This window comes from Syngnathus leptorhynchus, chromosome 1, assembly GCF_054491065.1.
Source record: "Syngnathus leptorhynchus isolate UIUO chromosome 1, UIUO_Slep, whole genome shotgun sequence".
Classification (NCBI taxonomy): Eukaryota; Metazoa; Chordata; class Actinopteri; order Syngnathiformes; family Syngnathidae; genus Syngnathus; species Syngnathus leptorhynchus.
The window spans coordinates 5,125,424-5,149,068 of record NC_141195.1 but is presented as its reverse complement, the minus strand read 5'-3'; the positions used below and the strand labels follow the sequence as shown (position 1 = coordinate 5,149,068).

The 23,645-nt window shown below is 41.4% G+C and overlaps 2 protein-coding genes across 7 annotated transcripts in view; both read right to left on the bottom strand.

Annotated features, from left to right (window-relative positions):
- Positions 1-5,126, bottom strand: part of LOC147061529 (voltage-dependent calcium channel subunit alpha-2/delta-3-like) — a 77,955-nt gene extending 72,829 nt beyond the window's left edge. For all 6 annotated transcript variants that reach the window (XR_015066926.1, XM_085918520.1, XM_085918513.1 and 3 more), the window contains exons 1-2: positions 4,679-5,126; positions 4,446-4,527 (exon numbers count right to left, since the gene is read on the bottom strand). Coding sequence is in view for 5 of the 6 variants with exons in the window: in XM_085918520.1 (XP_085774646.1) it covers positions 4,446-4,527; positions 4,679-4,797 (201 nt within the window). In the remaining variant the exon portion in view is untranslated. The remainder of the gene's footprint in view (positions 1-4,445; positions 4,528-4,678) is intronic.
- Positions 5,127-8,318: 3,192 nt separating this feature from the next.
- On the bottom strand, positions 8,319-21,051 carry atp6ap1lb (ATPase H+ transporting accessory protein 1 like b). The gene is made up of 7 exons (XM_085918578.1): positions 20,918-21,051; positions 13,682-13,719; positions 13,028-13,110; positions 11,800-12,038; positions 11,473-11,523; positions 10,953-11,196; positions 8,319-10,197 (listed from the first exon to the last, which is right to left on the bottom strand). The coding sequence occupies exons 1-7, from the start codon at positions 21,049-21,051 to the stop codon at positions 9,961-9,963; spliced, it is 1,026 nt and encodes a 341-aa protein (XP_085774704.1). The 3' UTR covers positions 8,319-9,960.
- Positions 21,052-23,645: the final 2,594 nt, after the last annotated feature.

The window sequence follows — 23,645 nt, the reverse complement described above, 5'->3', positions numbered from 1 at the left end:
TGTGTAATACTTATTTGAATAACTCTGAATGTTATGTCAGGCCCGTTCTCAGCTCCTCGTTTGTGTATATGTCATGTTAGCATACCATATCGTTTAGCCTGTTGTTGCTGGTTCATGTCTCTTCTTGGTGTTGGATTTTGACAAATAAATTTGCCCCAAAAGTGCGACTTATACTCCGGTGTGACTTCTATATGGGGGTTTTTTCACTTTATTGTGCATTTTATGGCTGGGTGACTTATACTCCGGAGCGACTTATAGTCCGAAAATTACGGTATGTACCCAAACAACCATACAAGGTATTTATTACCATTTGTACAGATGCGATACAAATATGTAGCATTTTTATCCAAACCACAGCCAGTCCTCATCAATAGTGTACCAATACTTTTGTCCATATTTTTTTGCATTCACTTGACAAAGACCCTTGGCCATTACAGAGCTTTGGCTTTCTAGTGTGGTAATTTGAAGTGTACCTTTCATCACTAAGGGGGCTTGAAATTATTGCACTGTGGAAAAATGTCCCACTATTGTGATTGGTTGTAATGTCAGTGATCTGAAAACCAGTTCACACACACACAGACTAGAGACAACTTTGTTCAATGATTCATGAAATTAAAGAATTCAGCAGACTAGCAGTGAAGGGGGTAAAATACACAGAGCTCATTGTGACAATCAGTGAGTGATGTTTAATGATTTGAAAATCTATAAGCTGCAGTTTGAATGTGACGCACTGTATGAAGTGAAAAAAAATAATAATTATTGATCGGGGTGTTATTGTACAGGAACTCACATACACACATATTCCCTTATTATTATAACCTTGAAATGTGAGCTGTGAGATGGAGGCAGGAACTGGAGAAGGAGGGCAAATAAGGACAGAGGGCGAAAGGGGACGCGATGGTTTCAAGATTCAGGGATTTTTCCGCTATACGGGAGAGAGATTGAGTTTTTACAGGAATCCTATGAATTTCCCATAAATCGCAACTGGTTACCCCAAGTAAATGTGAGGATGGGATGTGTGTGTGTGGGGGGGGGCCAATCAACCAGGTCAAGTCACCACCAAATTTCAAGCAAGAGGATTTAAGTCATTACATTGTTAGATCAAGTCATAATATCTTACTCAGTTACACATTGGTGACAAAAATATTTTTCCACTGATCATACAGTGAAAGAAGTACATGATCTCATCATTTACATCTCTAAAAAATAAGCAACAATTTATAAGTGTCAAATGAATACACATTTAGAAGAATGTGTTGTTGTTGTTTACTTATTCAATATTTATATATTTATTCGTTGCTCTTATTTATTCATTGTATGTGCCTTCTTGTTTTTACTTTTTGTATTGTTTACTTGTATGTTTTGTTTGTCCGTGGTCCAGTATAAGGTGATACTACAGCATAAGATAAGGTACAACCACAGCAGTTTAAATTTACAGAGGCTGCTAGCTAAATGCTAACACACAATGCAAAACTATATATATATATATATATATATATATATATATATATATATATATATATATATATATATATATATATATATATATATATATATATATATATATATATTTATACATCTTTCCATGTTTAATATGTGATACGTCTTGTCACCGTGGGACAGTTGGAAACGCTATTTAGATCTCTTTGTGTGTCTTGACGTGAAGAAGTTGACAATAAAGCAGACTTTGACATTACCTAAATTTGTAGGAGTTTGTGTGTGCCTTATCTTTAATTTTCAGTCCTATATTTTTTACAGATTCATCAAACCAATCATCCTTGAATCCAAATGTATTTATGATTGGTGAAACTCCCTTGTCTGTGGCCTGGGCGTAATGGTGGACATCATTGCGAGGGTTGCCAAATTGGTGTGTGTTATCATGGATCAGATGTGACACACAAAAAAAAAAAATCCTCCACTTTTATCTCATCTATCAAAAGGACATTCTTGGAGAAGCCTCCAGGCTTTACAATATGCATTTCTCCAAAGTCCCGTCTCATCAAATTATTCTGGTCACTATTCTTTAACAGACAATTTTGTCCACATCTACATTGGTCTTCAAGAAATTCATTGTTGGTTTTCATCTTTCCATGTTTTACGCGGCGTCAAAGCCTGAAGACAAAAAGCGCAAATCAAACAAAGCTCTGCATTCAGCGGGAAAGGTGAGCACCACTCAATGCTTCCAGTTGGTGTTACACGGTACATTTTTTCCAGCAATGTCTGCAATCTCCTCTTTGCTCAGTTAACCCTGTGGCCTTCATTTGCATTTTAGAAGGAGGTCGTCACTCTGTGAGGAGGGTTATCTCCTCGTTGGGGGTGGCAAAAGATGAGAAGGGGAAGAGTTTTTATCCTGTCAGAAAGATAACACCCTGACTCAGGCTTATCAGTAGATGATGAAATCCACGCCTGAGGCGTACAGTGGATATGCGTGATTGCCGATGTGAATACGGTGTGCCGTCGTGTTCACTCATCGCAACCGGCGGCAGCAACGCGACACCGGTGGGGTGCGACCCTGAACAATGCTTTATCCCCCTCTATATATATATTTTTTGTGAGCAGCACTAGATTCCTGGTGGTGCACATCAGTGAGGACCTTTCCTGGACCACCAACGCTGCGTCGCTGGCGAAGAAAGCTCAGCGCCGCCTGTACTTTCTGCAGAAACTCAGGCGAGCAAGTGCTCCTCCTGCCATCATGACCACATTCTACCGTGGCACCATTGAGAGCGTCCTCTCCAGTTGTATCGCTGTGTGGGGTGGTGGCTGCACTGAATACAACATGAAGGCCCTGCAGCGCATAGTGAACACGGCTAGTAAGATCATTGGAGCTTCACTCCCCTCCCTGAAGGACATTTACACCTCCCGTCTCTTCTGCAAGGCGACCGCGATTGTGTGTGATGTGAGTCACCCCGCTCACTCTTTGTTTGATCTTCTGCCCTCTGAGAAGAGGTACAGATGCCTGCGCTCCCGCACCACCAGGCTCACCAACAGCTTCATACTCCAAGCTGTCAGGTTCCTGAATTCTCTCCCCCCCCCACCCTCGGCTGCATAGCGACCTGTTCTTTTGCGCTGTATTCTGGCTGTCTGCTGTATGCACACTTGCTCCATTTTGCTCCTCTTATTTGTCTATTTATTTATGTTTTGTATATTTATCAATCAATCAATCAATCAAGTCAAGTTTATATAGCCCTAAATCACAAGCAGTCTCAAAGGGCTCTGTCCTCTGCATTTAACCCATCCCCATGTGATTTTGATCCATCCCCTGGGGGAGAGGGGAGCAGTGAGCAGCAGCGGCGCCGCGCTCGGGAATCAATTTTGGTGATCTAACCCCCCAATTCCAACCCTTAAATGCTGAGTGCCAAGCAGGGAGGCAATGGGTTCCATTTTTATAGTCTTTGGTATGACCCGGCCGGGGTTTGAACCCACAACCTTCCAGTCTCAGGGCGGACACTCTACTACTAGGCCACTGAGCTGGGTTATTTGCCTATTACTTATTCATCGCTCTTGTCTATTCGTTTTTACTCTTTGTGCTATTGTATGTGTTGAGTAATGTGTCTAGTCACCGTGGGACGGTGGGAAACGTAATTTCGATCTCTTTGTGTGTCTTAAAGTGAAGAAATTGACAATAAAACAGACTTTGACTTTGACGATATGTATTCAACAGCTTTTATTCTTGGCTCATTGCCTGACCCTCTTTGTGGAGAATTTGCATTTCACCACTCTCGAAAATGCCACAAATGCAGAGGAAGACTGATGTAAAGAAATTAACTTGTGTTTGGTCTTGAGATTATTTGCAGGGTGCAAATGATGAAATGTACTCTTGTGTGAAAAATAGCAGTAGAGCAAAGTCAAAAGTTAGCTGTCAAGCATTATGGATACATAAAGAACCCTATATGTCAAAGTACAATTTCCGAGGGTGGCTAAAACTTGAGCCTCACTGTTTTGGTAAAAGGACTTACACAAGTACTAACCCCTGAAACGTTGTACTCTACAAATTGTCAAGCTACACACACATAAAATATGGATGGAAAACATTTTGCCGCTTTCTCAAACCATTCACACATTTTCTGTATGGTTTAGTGGACGATAAGCAAGAAATGTATTAAGTAGCTAAAAAACGGCCTCCTAATTACAATTTCAAATTATTTTTTAAGACTTCAAATAAGAAATGTTTTAAGACAAATGGATGTCCTTGTACAGAAAGTTGCATCCTGACTGAATCCATTTTCAGAATATGACAAAAAAAAAAAAACATGCTCCAGCCATGCATGTTCCACAGCATTATATTGTAGTTGGAAGCCGTGTCTGTATATACTGAGGAGTACATTATTCTCATGAACTCAGTTGTGTAGCTACAAATGAGGCAAACAACGTAAGTTAATGTACAGGTATGCCGACAACAACAATGGGGGTAAATTTTGAAAAAAGTGCATCTGATGCCGACTAACCTTCTGCAGCAGCTGAGAGCCGGAGTACTTTGCAGAGATTGACTTCATCTCCCCACCAAATGCTGAAGCCCATAGCTTCACTCTGCGGGTTCAAATGTATGATTGTAAATGCATAATTTTAGAATTGAAAAAAAACTTTCATATCTTGGCAAATGTGATTGTTACAAGGGTTACAAATCGTCATCTTTCTCTAACAGAAGTACCGTGAACAAAAATGGAAAGCATTTACTCACACTGACGGAGGGATGCTTTGATGAAATCCTCCAACCTCGATTACGCCGTAACTTAGAGTTGAAGAAAGTAAGAAAAAACATGCGCTCCAAGCACGGACCTTGCTCCGATCAACCTGCATTTTGGTCGTTTCCGACGCACCGTGCTTGTTGGATTTACGCAGCCACTGTGAACCCCCCTCCAGAGAATTAACAATGAAAATAAACAAATAAAAATAAATAGATAAATATATAAAAATCGGGGAAATTAACCAAGCTTCCTGGCTTGATGCATGGTGGACAATATGTGTAGCGACGCGCAAACGCAGCGGGACTAATCGAAAGTGCGACGCCGGTGCTGTCACACGACTCGGACGTGAAAGTCGAGCTTGGACTTCACCGGAACAAAAAGTCCGCTGCCTTTGCGTTATTGACAGATCTGAGCAACGGAGGAGAAGGAAGAGGAGTGGCTTTCAGGTGGTGCCGAAAAAACCTACTCCCTCTCTTGATCTCGCTCGCACTCTCTCTCTCTCTCTCTCTCACGGCATTTTAGGATTGGCTACAGAGGATGCTGTTGTTGAATTACGCCATACTTCTGACCCAAGCACCCCCCCCCACACACACACACACACACATATTTTCACACGCATACACACGCGCGCGCACACACACACAAGCACACACACTATCTTTATTACAGGGCTTTAATAGCTGTCCTTAAGCTTTCATGTCACATCAAGTCATGCACTATATGGCAGTTCACTGAAGCAGATTTCTGACAAAGTGCTGATGAAAAAGAGTGGAGTGGCTGCATATAAAAGGAGGGGGGTGTTCTGTATTGTCCAGCTTTCTGGTAGATGGGTGATGACATGACGTTTTTGTTGCACCCAAGTGCCCCTTTCGGGCGACGTGGCACTAGCAACGTGTGAGCATATGGTGGGTGAAAGATGATGAGAAGCCTTCGGGCGACGAATCCCATGTGACAGCTCGAATTTCTCTTGGAGCTGCAATTCTGGGAATTTTTTGTGAAGGGATCAGCAGAAGTGAATATCTGCACACTGCAGGACCCTATAGATAGAGCAAGGATCATCAATTGTCCAATCCGGCCAGCGATTTGATTCCATAATTATGATGATCAGAGGAAAATAGTAATAATGTTATGCTCATGGACAAATATTGTAAAACAAAATAGAATGAAATAGGTAAAAGGAGAAAAAAAACATGTCCAAATGTCGACTTTGCCTTGTGTTGTGCTCTTTTTTCCCCAGCTGCGCATTAGCATCAAGGTCAATTTAGATGAAACAAAAAAAAAACACAAGGGGGAGGCTGCCTTGATAGAATGCTGATCCAATGATTTACATAGACGAATTATCATTCATTCATGTCAAACCGTATTGCAGACTTTCAACAACTTTAAAACATTTTAGGTGTACTGATTTGATCATCAGAGTGGTTATTGGGTTCATGAAGTCTTTAAAGCAGCCAATAGTTTCCTCATTGTCACTTGTTTGTGTAATTCATCAGGAGAACATTTATTGGGCTTTGCTCCCAAAGTGGATCGTGCCCTTGAACATCCATTTGATCTCTGATCTTGGCCGAACACCAAAGCTAGCCATGGCTCCAAGTAGTTTATTTGACAGTGAAGGTTAATTGAATCTTTTTGGGTGATTTTGGTTCTTCCACTGGTTTGAGAAATATTGCTCTAAGCATCTTTTTTGTGTTTAGAGGTCTCTACTTGGCTCACCCTGGAACGTCCATTTCCAGTTGTTTGTCACAACCAACTTTTATACAAGTCAAATGAAGACGATTTATTATACCTTAAAAAATACATGTTCTTCCACTTGAGCTTTTTCCATTCGTGTCAAGCTTTAACGATGACACAAAAAGTTATCAATGGTACTAAACAGTAGCAATAAAATCGTTAATGCAGACATACATAAAACCCATTGACCGTGTGCTGTTAATAAAACGGTATTTCATTATCGTACAAACAATATCAAGCATATATAGAAGGTTGAAATTCAATTAATTTTTCAGACAATTTTGTCAGATAGGATGCATTGATTGCAGTATCCACTAGATGTCACTATTTTGTTAAGCTTGAAGCCCCTGCTATAGCTACCCAATGAATAAACAAAAAACATACTCGTGCTGGCCCAAGTCCTCGATTTGGTTGGGCCAATACAAACTCTAGCCAAGGAAAACAAATACTTAAATGACAGCAAAACTAAATGTTCCATCAAATGGTGTGAAAGAAACCACTTTACGGGAGAGCTGTGCTGTTATTATACGAAGCAATAACAAGCAGGCAACGTATTAATTCCCTTTGTATTTTCTTCTGTTCACAAGGACTCCTTATTCCGCACAAATCATTTTCAGTTCCATTTTCAATTCAACTCTTTCCTTTGCCTCTCACCTCATTATTTTTGCCTCACTTATTTTTCTCCCATCCACTTTCATCTGATTATGTCACATATGAAACATCTCAAGCATTTCATTAATAACTTTGTTCTACAAGGCCTACAAAAATATTTATATTTCTGAGTGTGGAGCAGCATATGCAGAACACCATGTTCCATCCATGAAATTCATATTCGCCGCTGGCCCACAGGCTTGTTGATTCGCACCTTATTTGCAATAATAACAAGCCTAAGGGCTAAAATTAGGTCCTCCATGCTGGCTATGCTGATAGGGGAGAGGAAATTTGGAGTCCGCAGTTGTCTTGACTGCGGTTGTCTTGACTGCAAAGTCCAATCAAAAGTTGACTCACCAAGTCTCAACGGCCATTTAAAAAAAAACGCCATTAGAGAAAAATAATAATTGGCAGAGCAGTTAGTGTGAACGATGTTATCTTGGACAAAAGGAAGAGAGAACTTCATCCATTGCTGTTTTTTTTTTTTCTTCTATAAAGCCGACATTTGAAATAATGTGAAGACGAACTCGAGAAACCGTCCTGCTGAAATCTTGAGCTCCCACAATGCAAAGCTATTTAGGACTCTCTGATTGATGTTTGAGGTCATCATAAAGAATCTCTGCCCGGCTGCAAGAAGCGCTGATGAATCATTGGTAGTCTTGCTGGAATATTTGTTGACTAGCATTTCCTAATGAATCTTTTTGTCACTCTTTGAGTCAACGTTATATTGTAGGCACTTGAGTTCTCTATTGGCCTGGCAGAACCAATGGCAGACGATTCCAAGTAAATCAAACACCGCTATCTCGAGGCTGTAATATTGTATCACACCATCAATCGGCAAATGGTTGGTTATTCAAAATGTATTCGAATGCTAACTGGGCCTATTTAACGTGATTGTGGCACAAAAAAAAATTGACAATAGATAACCACAAATAATTTTACTGCAAGAGCATATTTTCTCTTCCATTGCAAGACGTTCGTATTCTGCCCTCTCCTGGTTATGCTATGAAATTACACTTTGGCTTTTTCGGTGTAGGGTTAATCAAAGACGAAAATATATTTTTAAGTATTTAGCATTTTTTCGTGCCAATTAAATACAAATATCTCTCTGTATTCTCCGTTTTACACCGGTGGGATTGTATAACCTTTGCAAACGAATGAATCTGAATATTAGCAGCACTCCTCCACATATCAACACAGCACACATTGTCCTCTAAATATCATTTATTGTTCAGTCAGTTGGTCCTTGAACAAACTCCCCGCACTCATTTTATAGTTTGTAGGATACACTTATGACCAAAGAACACATTTGACACTGCTACAGATTGACAGAACTGCCATATCGAATGTTAAGATATCTACTTATTGTCATGCTGACTCTTTGTCTTTTCTGTGGTGATGACTGACTGATGCTGTCACTGCTGCTAGGGTGGCTTCTGGCATAATAATGGCATCCATAAATCCTAGTATTGTCCCTCTATGGCTGGAAATTGGATTTACAGTTTGTTTGACTAGACTTGACTTCATCAGAGCCGATTTTAAAACAAGTAGACATTTGTTGAAGGGAGCGGAAATCATATCATTAGACCTCATCTTACTGCACAATGTGTTGTAATTATGCTTCTTATATTTGAAGTAAATTACTGTTGGAAAGAGATTCGGATGTAGCTAAAACGTTTATTATGAAGATGAGCATTGTTATCGTTGTCCTGTACTATGTAAAAAAAAAAAAAGACAAAGAAAAAATGACCTCTGCAGAGTGAGACTTCTGTACATTTGTTTTGCACATACTGTAGCTGAAACGGTTAGCTCTTTTTCACAATAGGTCACCATATTTTATGGCAACACCTTTTGAAGCTTCAACTTTGGCAGTCACACCCAGTGTCTCGTCGGGAAGTCCCACGGCCTCCCTTGTCCAAAATCTTGACTCTCTGAGAGTCATTTCATCAGAGCGATGCACTTCCGTGTCACCCTCAGGCGGGTCGTCGTTTGCACCATTGTTCCTCGTATAGTTTTTAAAGTCTGGTGGTCAGTGCTTTTGCGACTAACGAATGTTGTGCTAGTTTGTAGAACCCCTCTCCACTCGTCTTCATCCAGTGGGTCCATAAAAGGCCATTTCACAGTTAAATCCCAAGCAGCAGTCTTGTTTTCCGGACGGGGTGAGAGACATGGAAGGCTCAGAAGGGCCGTTCACTCCAGCCAGATGCTAGACCAGAGTTTCCTTATGTTCCCGTTCGCTCTGGCTCTGAAGCTTTTTTTTTTTTTTTCGTGTGTGCCTCACTTGCTCATTTTAAACTGCACTTCATGCAACACTTTCTGATGATCAGGAAATACTGCACTAGCTCAGATTGACCAGCTTGTTTTTTTTTTTTTAATGGCATGCAGCTAACACTATTCCAGTGTTAAAACTGGCTTTTTGAAGCGTATAGTTGTTGCAGCAAGTAGGACAAAGGATATCTTCGAGAAAGCTGGAAAGATGATGAGTGACGGAAGCTTGTGATATGACACTTGTGAGTGACCCATGTACTACTTACATTTAATCGAGAGCATCTGATGTTAGCTGTGTCAGTGACGGATAGCCTGATAAGGGACTCATGGCTGGCTGGGGTAAAGGCCGCTTGTCGCCCCTCAGGGCCTCAGGACTGCTGTCCTTTACGTTTTTGACATTTGGATCATGAACTGTAGGCCCAGGAGAGGCTTGCGCATCCAGGCACCGGATGCCAAGATACAAGTCAATGAGGAAAAAGTATCCTGCATTTAGGTACGAGTGATTTACAAGGTTTTCACGTGAACAGGCATTTTGTTAAAGAAGTACTTTGTGGAGGATACTTTTTCCGTGACTTGCCTTCTGCCGCTGCCTTGCTTTTCCTCTCTCTGCCCCTGTCTTCTTTGCTCACAGGCTGTTCTTGTCCGGCAGTTCAGCCTCTGGACTCCGGGGGAAGTAGACGGTCGCCTTGTGCTCTTCATAGCGGTCGATGTGCTTGAGGTGAACCACCATGTGCAGTGCATAGGCCAGGACCAGGAGCAGGATCAGAGACGTCACCAAGCCCATAAGAATGGCCGGCGTCAGGAAAGTGGCACAGTCGCTGGCCGACGCAAACTTGTCCGACTGCACATTGAAGGCTTGAATCTGAAAAGGAAGTCAGGAAGCGGAGATTAGGCAGAATTAAAGAGAACAAATAGGTTTTACTGGGTTTAGCATACACAGGTTGAGATGGCCTAGCAGATGGCCAAGCACATTGGGTACAGACAGGCCAACAGACTGGCAAACATACGCTATAACAGAGTGATGGCACACTAAAAGAAATGGCTGGCAAACATGGACATGCACCCAAGTAGAAATGGGATGAAAAAAAAGAGCAGTGTTATTGTGAAATAGGGATTTTTATATCAACCATGAAAAGTAGTCATATCCCTAAAATTAACATTGATGATTTTTTTTTATCACCTTTGAATTGATTATCAACACAAATATGCAAAGTGAGTCATGATATGGATTCCCCCCATGTGCTAGGCCAGCAGTGTTTGTCAATGTTTTCTCAAGAATGTTTGGGGGTTGTGAATGAATGAATGAATGAATGAATGAATGAATAAACGAACGAATGAATGAATGAATGAATGAATGAATGAATGAATGAATGAATGAATGAATGAATGAATGAATAGTGGAACCCCCTAGCTATCTCCCTCCTCATGCTAACCCTGCCCCCAGGAAAAAAAATTTAAGCCCAACGTATAAAATGATGACTTTTCTGTAATTTGATCGAGCTGTCACAGCAAGCGCAGTCTCCGCTACGTGACAAAATAAATAATACCTGCTGTCATTGACAGACACTGGAAGTAGTCTGAGGTTACAACACCTGCACCCCCTTTTAGAGACTGTACCTGGAAATCAGTGAAAGTGATGTGCCAGTTGGCGGACGTGTCAGTGTGGGAACTGGGCACCAGGAGAGTGTCGTATTTGTGCAGACTGCTGACGTGCTGGCAGTGATAGGACGACGTGGCGGGAGCGTAAACCTCGCTGGCGTTGAACGTGGCCTCCTGAGTCCAGTTGTAGTGGATGTGCACACTGTCCAGGGTGAACCAATTTTGACCTGCTGCCTCGTAGAAGGTGTTGGACATCTGAAGCCTGGCGGGGAAGACCATAGTTTTGTTGTGGATTTTGCTTTGGATCTGTGAGGCTATGTGACACAATTGGTCTATATCAGTCGGAGACGTGCTATGTCAGGAATGGGCAATTTAGATTCTAAAAATGTTTTTCAGTGCTACCTGAGGCTCACATTGGACCACATACCTCCTGTGCATGTGAGTTTGTTAGTGCTGTGTATTTTCATATCCATAAAATGTAATCATGTAAAATGTGCTGATTGTTGAACACATTCCAAGAAAGAACACAAAAAATTACCTGATTACTAGACCTCGCAAGTCTTCCACATCACCAAACTTTAACGAAAGCCTGTGCAAGAACATTAAAATGTTAATTCAGAGAACTGTTTTTGGAACGCCACTATGAACCAAAACACATGCGCACTGACCCTACAGTACAAAATTCTGTCTGGAACATGTGCAACATCCTTGTACTTTGCGATAATCCTAAATACAGCACAGTCAGTACCAGGACTGATGTTTTTCCATAGAAATGGTTAAAACGGATAGATTTATTCAACTAAGTTTGGATAGTTTGGTGTGCAAGGAGTGGCGCTCCAAGATGTTTCAAGATGTTGTTACTTACGTGGCCTTCTCCTTGGTGCAAACGGAGCCTTTGGTATCTACAGGTGAGTTGGCGTTGAATACTTTCTCAGTTAGATCAATGAAGGTGTGGTTCCGGTAGCGGATAGCCAGCCGCTTTGCTTTGAATAGAATGCACGTCTTGCCGTTGTAGGACACACTCAAGGGGCCGTATGGTCCCATCAGCGACTGAAGTAGCTTCCTCTTGCTGTGAGAGATCCCGGCATGATGCCACTTGAAAGGCTGGCAGGGGAAAAAAGACATATGCCGAAAAAAAAAAAGAAGTTACGCCTCGTAATTGCTCTGACAGGCAGAAACACTGTCTGACTACAGTTTGTCCACGAGAGGGAGACAGTAGGTGAAACCACAACAAGCACAGTCATCCAACTTTTACCCAATTTTGTTTGGATTGTAATTAAATTAGTTGATTAAATAAATCCAAACGAGTCTTGTGGAGTGAAACTAAAACCATATTTGCAATTTACAATTTCATGACGTACAACTTTTGTGTCTTTAGTAATTGTAACCCCTGTTCTCGAATTGTTGCAAGAGTGATGTAGCCCAAGGCGAATTTGAGTCAGTCAGTGGCAGATGTGCGCTTTGAGGACAACATGATGTACAGTAGTCTATACCAGGAGCTCCTCCATCTTTTTAATCTCTTTGATCTGAGACTACATCGCATTGGAAGGCATTTGTGCTAATCCAGCAATGTATTACAAGACATTTACTCTGAGCGACTTTTTTTTTTTGGGGGGGGGGGGGGGTCATCAGTTACAACCCACTAGCGGTTGACATATATGGCTCATACTGTTTTTCTCCATGCCTGGAATAGCCACAATTTGAAAAAGAATCAGAGAGGACATAGGATCCTTTAATCTAAATGAAACAGATTGAAGCATGTCTGACTCAATCTGTGGCATATGGTCACACAGATGTGTAATATATAGAATGGTGCTGTGTGTGTGTGTGTGTGTGTGTGTGTGTGTGTGTGTGTGTGTGTGTGTGTGTGTGTGTGTGTGTGTGTGTGTGTGTGTGTGTGTGTGTGTGTGTGTGTGTGTGTGTGTGCGTGTTCCTCTGGTGAATGTGACACCAGAATATTCCCACATCCAAGGTCACGCACAGCGGCAGAGTGCCTCGTTTGGTTTTCATCCGCACACACAATGTGTATGCACAAGTGTAATATGCAGCTGAAGACACAATGTCAATGGAGAAGCAAAAGTCCACGTGCGTACCTCCAGGATTCTCCTGAGTGGGTTTTCATCTTCAGGCATTAAAAAGACCTCTTCGCTTTCTAAGCCGTATTCTCCATCCTGACCTGTAAATGTACAGTTAGGTTTGGTAGGGAAAGGTTACATCAGCATACACATTAAGCTGATCCTGATACTGCAGCGGATTGCAACGTAATCATAAAAGTTCAGCCCCCTTTCGCACAAACACACACACACACACACACACACACACACACACACACACACACACACACATGCTTCTAACACACGCGTGCACAAATATATCTTGCCTACACCTCCGCGCTCAAGATCCTTTCTATTTCCAGTAGTTTTGCGTCATCCCTGTGACTGACTCATCAGCGTTTTTATTTTGTATTTGCAGTAACACCATTCATTAGTATTTACAAACATCCCACATTACATTGCATCACAACATCCTCTAAATCGGAGCAGTGATTATCTGTCTTTTTTTTTGTAAACCCATCTAAAGATAACCGCACATCTGTCAGATTTGGGGTGCAAAAAAAAAAAGCCGGGATACCACTTGTATTTGCATAAGAGTGAAGCAAAGATGTGGGTCAGGAGCAAAATGCATGTCAGCATGGTCAGCTTGATTGAATCAGGCCTTCCATCGTGCCATGTTTGTCACTCACTTACTTGATGTGACTCTTGTGGCTTGTTTGGGGTTCTCTCTGCTGTGAAGAAAAAAAAAAGACAAGATTTTGAGCTCACGGCAAGAAATCATACATTGTAGTTGAAAATAATGCTCTGTAATCAGCCATGTGCACAGTTAGCCCCTGAGTCTCTGGTGGACTGCGAATCACTGATGTGGTATTGACCCATATATTGGACACGCATTTCCTTCACGTGTGAGACCCGAGCCAGCAGCTGCTCCGCACTCCCTCTTGGGCAATCCTGCGCCGCCTCAGTCAAGCTAATCCTGCTCCTTTTAACTGTCCAATAAAAGACGTCAGACAGAGGAAACTGGTTTACTGGGCAGCAGCGGATGGGCCCGTCCTACTTGTCGGGATGCTTTGCTTAAACACTGTGGAATAAATGTTCATGTCCAGTTCAAGCTTTTAATTAATAGTCATCCTGCTGTTCAGAGAACAAGCAAATGCTACATCCTAAAAATATTTTTGGTGCAGTTACTTTCTCCATTCATGCATTGCTATGAGCCAGTCAAGCTGAACATTTGAAGCAGTTGGGTTGGGCTGGAGCCACATTCATGGAGGAGAAAATCTTGACGTCAGTGAGATGTTCAGCCCATTCTTTCAGGTGGTAGTTGTTGCCTAAAGGTTTTTTTTTTCCTGGCTCTTGCATCCAAGTGCTGTGCACAATTGCTCAGACACGGTTGACATGATTGTCGCCCGCCCAACACACTAAATAAATCTCAGTATTTCATTCTGGGATAGGGAAACTTGATATTTAACAATAGAATAGATCAAAAGGATTGGGCTTCATGATTTGCTACATTTCTCGACGTCTATTTATTTTATTTGTGTCAAAGTTGATTTAAGAAAAAATATGTTTGTGAGCCGAAGCCTGAAGTTTTTTTGCTTCTGTTCATAATTGACATCAAGCATGGCTGCCCTTCTGAAAGAACTGTAAACAGTACTGCAGGTTGCCAATGCATTTATGTAAGCGTTTCAGCTGTCTGGAGCTGCTATCCACCCATCTGGTGCAGTTTCTACCTGGACAATGTTATGCTCTTTGGTGCCAGGTGGATTAGGATTAGCGGCGAACACAGGCCAGGTCGGCTGAAGTCTGACCGCGTGGAGACAAAGGCCACAAGCACAAATGATGAGATTAATCAAATCAGATTCTGCAGCATGCTGGACAGTGCTGACTTGAAGAAAGAAACAAATAATATCTTGCACATGCTCCATCTATTGTAGTTAACTAGGCCTCATCTGCTCGAAAAGGACCAGAGGAGTGCGCAAGTGCTAGCTAAAGCCCTTGCGTTTGTTCCTGTGCCAGTTTGGTGAGGTCAGCAACCTGGGACTGCTGAGGCCGTCTCATTGGCTGAGCCTGTCACACGGGTGCCCGAGTGCTGAACATGCCCTTTTATATAATGGACGCCACCCCTTTTGGCTCACCTCACTCCCTCTTGATATGTCTCATAAATTTGAACACGCCCGCCAATGTGCCACCTGATGTCATGAGGATGTTATGATTTGAGCACAAAGCACTCTGAGGGACTGCATAGTCTCATAGCGTGCATGTTTATGTGTGCATATTCACAAAACAACACATTTGACACACTACTGACTTTTGTGGAGATCAGAAGGCAAAAACAATCGAGTCAGTCTCTTGCAATGGGGCATTTTGTACTATGCACAGAAAATATTTGGCTCTCCAAGTATCACTATAATGACATTAAAACATTCAACTGTAAAAATGTAGACATAGGATTCTATAAAACAAAAAGCTATTACATAATCCAAATTTGTTGCCATTGTCTATCATTGATGTAAACTGAATTAATGAAGTCATCATTACAATAAATACTATTTGTAGGAAAGAACATTCTAATGTATAAATATAAACCCATAATAAAATAATTGTAAATAATTGTTAATAAAAAGTTGTAAGTGGGACAATAATGCTGAACACTGGTGCACAAACTAGCTCACAATCTTAAAAGGTCGTAGGTCATCATAAACTGAGGACACCTACGAGAAGTGCAACTACGTGCACGAAGTACTCAGGTGAGGCGCAACTGTTGTGGGTGACACTTTTTTGCTTCATAAAACACTGGCATTGAAACAGGAGTTCAAAGCATTCACTGTGAGAATTCCCAATGGCAATAACGTTTACTGCAATAACACTAATCGATTACTATGTTGATAAAATAATCAGCATGTATCATCTAAAAGACAATCCTGTTGGTGAAAGAAAATCTGACTCAAGCCCACGCTGAGTAGATGCAGGCAGGCCTATGAATAGATTCCTTCGAGCAGATTGAGCTGAGGTGTTGCCCGTCCGTCCCTGTTGCCATTTTTGTGGAGGTTTGATTACAGCTTCTAATTTAACTGCTGGTCAAGTGTCGAAACTGATGAGAATCTCATATGCTTCAGAGATCAAAATGAAATTTTGGATTTTAAACACATGACTCATTAGTTTTTACATCAGTAGAGTAAGAATTTAATACACTCCTCAAAAAAATTAAAGGAACAGTTTGAAAACACATCAGATTTCAATGGTGAAAAAAAAAGTTGGATATCTATACTGATATGGACAGTTTAATGTCTCAGGAACAAAAGGATGCCACATCTTTTGATGGAAATAAAAGTTTTCAGCCTACAGAGGGCTCAGTATATAGACACCCCAAAAATCAAAGTGAAAAAATGATGTGGCAGGCTCGTCCATTTTGCCTAAATTCAATTTCTGCAATTCAAAACTCTTTTCAATATCTTGTGTAGCCCCCACATGCTTGTATGCATGCTTGACAATGTCGTGGCATGCTCCTAATGAGACGATGGATGGTGTCTTGTGGGATGTCCTCCCAGATCTGTCTAAGGGCATCAGTGAGCTTCTGCAAAGTCTAACGAGCAACCTGGCGGTGTCTGATGGACCGAAACATTATGTCCCAAAGGTGTTCTATCGGGTTTAGATCAGATGATCGTGAGGGCCATTCAATTGTGTCAATTCCTTCATCCTCCAGATACTGTCTGCATATTCTTGCCACATGAGGCCAGGAATGTCGTGGATCAGGAGGAACCCAGGACCTACTGCACCAGCGTAGGGTCTAACCATGGGTGCAAGGATTTCATCCCGATACCTAATTTCGTTGCCCCTCTAGTGTACCTGTTGTTCATTCCATCAACACCAATGCAGCTGAAAGTGATTAACAACCCCCTCTGCCACGTGCCTGACCAAAACCTTATCAGAAAGTGTAATTGAATTCATGCCATTCCCTGATAAAAAACTGTTCCTTTAATTTTTTTGACCAGTGTATAAACAGATTATTTGCTCTTATGGATGTTGTTTACGTTCATCGTTGATTAATCTTCTCTTCCAAGATATTTTGCTCATAATCTATTTCTATATTTAGCTCAAAGTGTTTCAAAAGTTCAAGGATATAATTAAGCACATTTTGACATTCCCATCCACTGGTGGAAATATGGGGGAGGGGTTAAAATGGCTGTGTTCAGTCCAACAATGGGACAAATTTCAAACGGCTCCTGTCTAGGAAAACGCCTAAAGAAACAAAAGCCCCACCATGTGCACACTTGGACTGCATCTTGTGTCAGACTTGCCCTAATCATGACAACGGAGCCCTTAATCCTGATGCAGCGTCACTTTGTTCCTTCGCAACAAGGGCATGCATGACGAAGTCTGCATTTACAAATCATACGTATGTCACACAAAGTTCTTTGGATCGTCACTTTTCTCTGGGGGATTGCCGTAATATATACTATGTATATGAGAAACCCAATATTAGTAGTAGTAGTACTAGTTAACATATTTTACTTACATTATATTTTAGTATTGCATTCGTGTTCAGAAAGTAAAGTTGTATGTGTACAAGTGTATGTGGTAACACTCAATTAAGTTCGAAATGTTTAATGTCCATATATTAGTACTTTTTATGCCATGCAATGAATATTTTGGATTGATTGACTTTACGTGCAATTACATTATTTGTCACATATTGGATGGTTATAGTTCAAGAGGCATTCTGCATAATAGTGAAAGTTGTTTTGCTCCATCTTCATCTCCTCTTTCAGCCAATGAGATGCTATTTGGAAGTTTTTAGAAAAAGCCAGCCCTAAAAGACTGCTCTTACATAACGACATGGTGAGTGTGTCAGAGCTGAATATGATGCTCCAACTTGGGGAGCCGACAATGAGCTCTCACATTACTTAGTAGGTTATATATAAAGTTTGATCCTGACCAAATGGGATCAGATGGAAGTAAGGCAGCCCTTTGCTATCATAGTGGATTGATATAAAAGTTAAAAACAAATTAGCTGGAGGCGTAATTAGAGCAGTGCAAAAAAATTCATCATTTCTCACAACCAGTCAAAAAGGGCAATTGACGTTATTACCGTAATTTTCTGACTATAAGTCGCTCCGGAGTATAAGTCGCACCAGCCATAAAATGCACAATAAAGTGATAAAATACATATATATGTCGCACTGGAGTATAAGTCACACTTTTGGGGCAAATTTATTTGTCAAAATCCAACACCAAAAACAGACATGAACCAGCAACAACAGGCTAAACGATACGGTATGCTATCGTGACATATACACAAACAAGGAGCTGAGAACAGGCCTGACGTAACATTAAGAGTTATTCAAATAAGTATTACATAAATAACACATTCATCAAACCATCTGTGTCACTCCAATTCATTAAATACATCGATCGTCCTTTGTGTAAACAATGCCGCGTATGCACCGCATATGCTGATGTCGAACCCATTGTAAGTTGCATTTGTAATTATTCCACAGACCCATATAAAGATATATAAAGTATATTTCAAATAACTATCATATAACAACAATATTATCAAACCATCTGTGTCACTCCAAATCGTTAAATCCATCGATCAAATTCCTCGTCCTTTATGTCAACAACGCCGCGCGTGCACCACACAGAACTAGTATATAACTATATTGTAGCGTTAACAAAGTATCAGGAAAGACGTGGGTTTATATAACAACAATCTTATCAAACCATCTGTGTCACTCCAAATCATTAAATCCATCGATCAAATTCCTCGTCCTTTATGTCAACAACACCGCACGTGCGCTGCAGAGATGTCGATATATCGTAGCGTTAACAAAGTACCAGGAAAGACGCGGCTTTATAAAATAACAATATTATCAAACCATCTGTGTCACTCCAAATCATTAAATCCATTGATCGAATTCCTCGTCCTTTATAATAATAATGTATTATTTGTATGTCAACAACGCCGTGCGTGCGCCGCAGAGATGTAATATATAACTATATTGTAGCGTTAACAAAGTACCAGGAAAAATGTGGGTTTATATAACAAGAATATTATCATACCATCTGTGTCACTCCTAATCATTAAATCCATCGATCAAATTCCTCGTCCTTTATGTCAACAACGCTGCACAGATCTAGTATATAACTATATTGTAGCGTTAACAGAAAAGACGTGAGTTTGGTAAATGGCTCTTTATTTAACAAAACAAGAGTTCAATGAGCCAACAACTAATGAACTGTAACGATAAAAACATATACAAGTTGCTACACGAAATAAAATATATCAAATAACTATAACATAAATAAATTTTTCAAACCTTGTGTCACTCCAAATCATTAAATCCTTCAAAAGTCTAGCCGTTCGTCATCCCGAACCGATGACGTCACTTGCAGTTCAAATGACAGTAATCCCTTGCTACATCGCGGTTTGTTTATCGCGGTTTCACTACATCGCGGATTTTGGAATTTTGAAAATTTGTGAAAAAAATCACATATGTCGCTCCTGAGTATGAGTCGCCCCCCCCCCTCCCACCCAAACTATGAAAAAAACGCGACTTATAGTCCGAAAATTACGGTAGTCATAACATTTATGATGCCCAAATAAATAAAACAAATACATATTAAATTAATGAATAAATAAATAAATAAATAAATAAATAAATAAATAAATAAATAAAATCCCATTTCTACATTCAAGTCCTTGTTGTTGTTATTTTGCATTTTGTAAGTCAATCAAAAAAGAAAAAAGCTAAGTGAGCTCAAATTTTCAAGACATCAGAATTTTAGGTCAAGTAAGTCAATAAAATATTTTAAGTTTTGTTGCTGTGAAAACTGGCTTTCCCGCATTTCACAACAAAGAAATATAAGTAAAGAGGACTACCTGTCTATTATTCTATCCCCCAACTTAAAAATAGAAGTACAAACACTCCAGCAAATTGTTTTGCAACCAACCTAACTAACAATGTCGTCATGAATGTGACTCATTCATATTTTAAAGTTTCCAGGATTTTATCACAAGTAAGCAACAACATGAAAAAGCATTGACTGGGAATTCATCTCACACTAGCCTGTCAGCAATTTGAAGCGCAACACCAGGAGTTGCAGTTTTTGGGTCCACAGAGGGGACTCAGACCGTGACCCTCTACTTCCAAAGCTCAAGACTCTACAGATCAGAATAGTTGTCGGACATTATGCAAAGCGTGACATAGTTTCCAAAGCCTAACATGGCATTGGTTCAATACTATTGGTGTCTGTGATGAGTATGAGCAAGCGAGGCCTATAGCTCAGTCCATCCTCAGTCTCGCCCTCGTAAGGCTGTTTGTTGTGAGTGCTTCTTTCCATGGCCCCTGAATGCTTGATCCAAATTTGACCTGCAGGACTGCAACATGCAGACACGTCTGGCTACAATTCCCTGACCCAATCTCCCCCTCTCTCATTTTGTCACCCCCTCAGCCACTCCTCCTGCCTCCCACCCACCCGCCTGCTCTCTCCCAATGACTGCATCACTAAATTGACTCCAGCAGACCACCACTGATGCATCCTCTCCTCCCTGTCCCATCCTTGTTTACCTTCCCTCCATGTCCCACTCTCCCATTCTATGTCCTCATCAACCCACTTGAACGCCCCCCATCCCCAGCCTTATTCGGTCGGCGTCCTCGTTTCGGACCGACACTACTCTAATATAGACAACAGCCTCATCTGTGATCGATGAGTGGCGTCTGATGCAGTCCCCAACAGTGAGGCAAACAAAGGCTTGCGGTGCAGCCCTCTCCAAACACATGCGGACAAGCTTCGGTATTTACGAGACCGCCAAGGTGAAGCACGACAATGGGGAGGAATACAAAAGATAGAATGAACCTTGCTTCCCCACTACACAAACACACACACCTCTTGTGCTCATAGCGATGGAGAAAAGAATGTCTTTACCTTCTGTCCAAGATATCAGGCACTTCATCGTAGGTGAGCCCTGGCTTCAGCTCTTCCTCGGACAGAGTCAGAGCAGGCCGGCTGAGAGCAGACAGCAAAGCGATGGAGCACAGGAGGAATGCGTGTGAAGCCATTGAGACAATGAGAGGAGACTGCCGCTGCTGGAGCACCGCTTCATAATCTGCTCTCCAAGCGGCCGCCTGGCTCCCAGTTCTTGTGAGCGGCACTCGCCGCGGCCAATCAGCGGCCGGCACAGAGCATCGGCGTGCGTCACAGTTCCCTCGCTGCACCCCCCTCCCTCTCTTCTTCCTCTGCCACCCTCCCACCTCTACTCTTGTGCTCTCCATCCACTCTGCCTCTGGCATATACACAGGTAGGTGCAGGCCAGTCCCACATTTAGGAAACATCTCGCTGTATTTCCCATCCCGTCATACTTTTGCTGTCTCCAATGTCATCGTCAACGTTTGCGCACAAACAACTACACACATATGGAGTCGCAAGAGAGGGCACACACGCAAAAACCTGTGAAAGTCAAGGTCAGATCACAGAGGGAGATGGGAGGATGTTGACAAGAGGGGGGAGGAGAGCCACGACTGCATGACCTAGATCTCCAGTGTGCTGCCACAAAAGCAGAATTAATTCACTTGATCTATGCGTTATTGCGAGCCCGCAGCGGAGGAAATTGTCCACTGAGGCTGCAAATATGGATGACAGCAGCAGCTGAGCAGCGGTGGGACGAGACAGGAGGAAAGGTCGGACCCCCGGTGACCCCGACCGCTGTTTCAATTTCCGCCTAGGTGCTCATCTGTCGTGAGGTTGCTAAGATCTCGCTTGCATTTCCATAAGCAATGAGCGTAATAGCAAGAGTGGTTATATAAGAAAAAATTTGACCTACTATTGTGGGAGATTTTCCTCATCGATGCATGGCAAGTGAGTCACACCGTCTGTCGTTTTTCTCTCACAAGAGTAGTGCTTCTTCAACCTTTGAATAAAGACATGCAATGGTCAGATATTATCAAAACAACAAATAAAACCAAGTATCATGCTGAGTCAAAAGCCAAAGTGAATAAATTAGTGTTCAGTGCTGTTGAGGAAGGAGTCACCTGCCTAAAATAAAAAAAATAAAAAAATTCTGCCAGGCATTCAAAAACTATGCGGCTCCACACACAGAAATTGTCAGATTAATTTACGTGAAATATTGAAGAATCAATAGAAGGATTTTGCAATATTCAGTCAGAAAAGCCACAAAACATCATCTGTGTTTTCCTTGAAGACTACAAAAAGGGAACCGCTAGTACTGTTTGACTGCCTAAAAATGATTCCACATTTCAGCCTACAAGATCCCCACTTCAAACTTAAAAAGAAAACAGTGGATTGATTTCTATGTCATTTGTGAGTCCATCAAGCTCACTCCAAAGAAAAACACATGATGATGAATCCTTAGGAACAAATCAGTGCATATAAAATTTGGTACTCAGCCAATTTAGGATTTCCAACTTCTGGACTCTCCTGAGCGTCAAAATCAAAGGTCAGCAGAATCACATTTTCACTTAAACTCCAATTTAAAGTCCATTCACATTTTGTGACATAAGAACATCTATTATCGACATAGTTGAAGAAACCGCAATTTCAAAACTGTCAAACGATAACATGAAGGCTCAAAAACGTAAGTCTGGAGATGTCGCACGGGCCAAGACGGGTCATCTGTGTCTCGCAGGGCTCACAGTAACAGGAAGTGACTAAAGGCTGTCTCAGCCTGCCACAGTCACTTCAACCGGCCACGGTGTCAGTCTGCTATGGGGAGCCTGTAAAGCAGATCGTCACCGCTGTCAGCGCAGATCGACAGGAAGCACGCTTGAAAACATCCAGGTGGAACAGGAATATTCCCCCACAAACAAAACACTTACATTTGCTTTGTGTTCTCAGCATAGGCTTTTGCTATTTGTTTATGTTGCACATAGCTTCTACTTTTGTTCATCCAACTTTGTATTTGGCCTTGTCTCAATGAATCATGTAGCATTCATGATTATGAAACAGATCGAACATAAGAGGCCGAGGGGGGGTCACTGTCTATTTATAGGTATGATCTCATATCCAACTTTTTTTTTTAATCCCGCTCTTCATACCCACACACAACACTCGTGCTAGTGGTGATATAATAGGTTTGTGCCGTTTCACAGTAATGTGTTATGAATACGTGACTGCTAATCTTCTAATGACCAGTTGTCGTCATCAACGTTCACACTCGGTTGCTGTGGGAGGTTCGGTGCCTTTCGCGGCCCATGTGCAACAATGAGGCTATTACTGTAGATGAATGTGCTAACTTCAGAACACAGGGTGACAAAGTGACAAAGTTGCTTTAGCTGTTCTTGTGATGACACACACATTGCACGTACTTTTAGAATAGAATTACTATTTATTTACTCCGATCTGCAGTGTCAATTCAAAAGCTGGATAAAAGAATCATAATGCTGTCAGATCACTGTCAGAGGTACATTATCGATCCAACAGATTGATATTTACACCAGTCGGTCAAGAAATGTTTACCATATTTTTGAAGTCGGAGATGCTAGTATAGTTTTTTTTGACAAATCACTTGGACGACGATTCCAAATCTGCCCTTGTCTTTTACTTGATTTTCATAATGATAATAATGATATAACAATAAATATAATACGGCAGAAATAGTATAATATATATATTTAAATATTCATATATTTATAACATT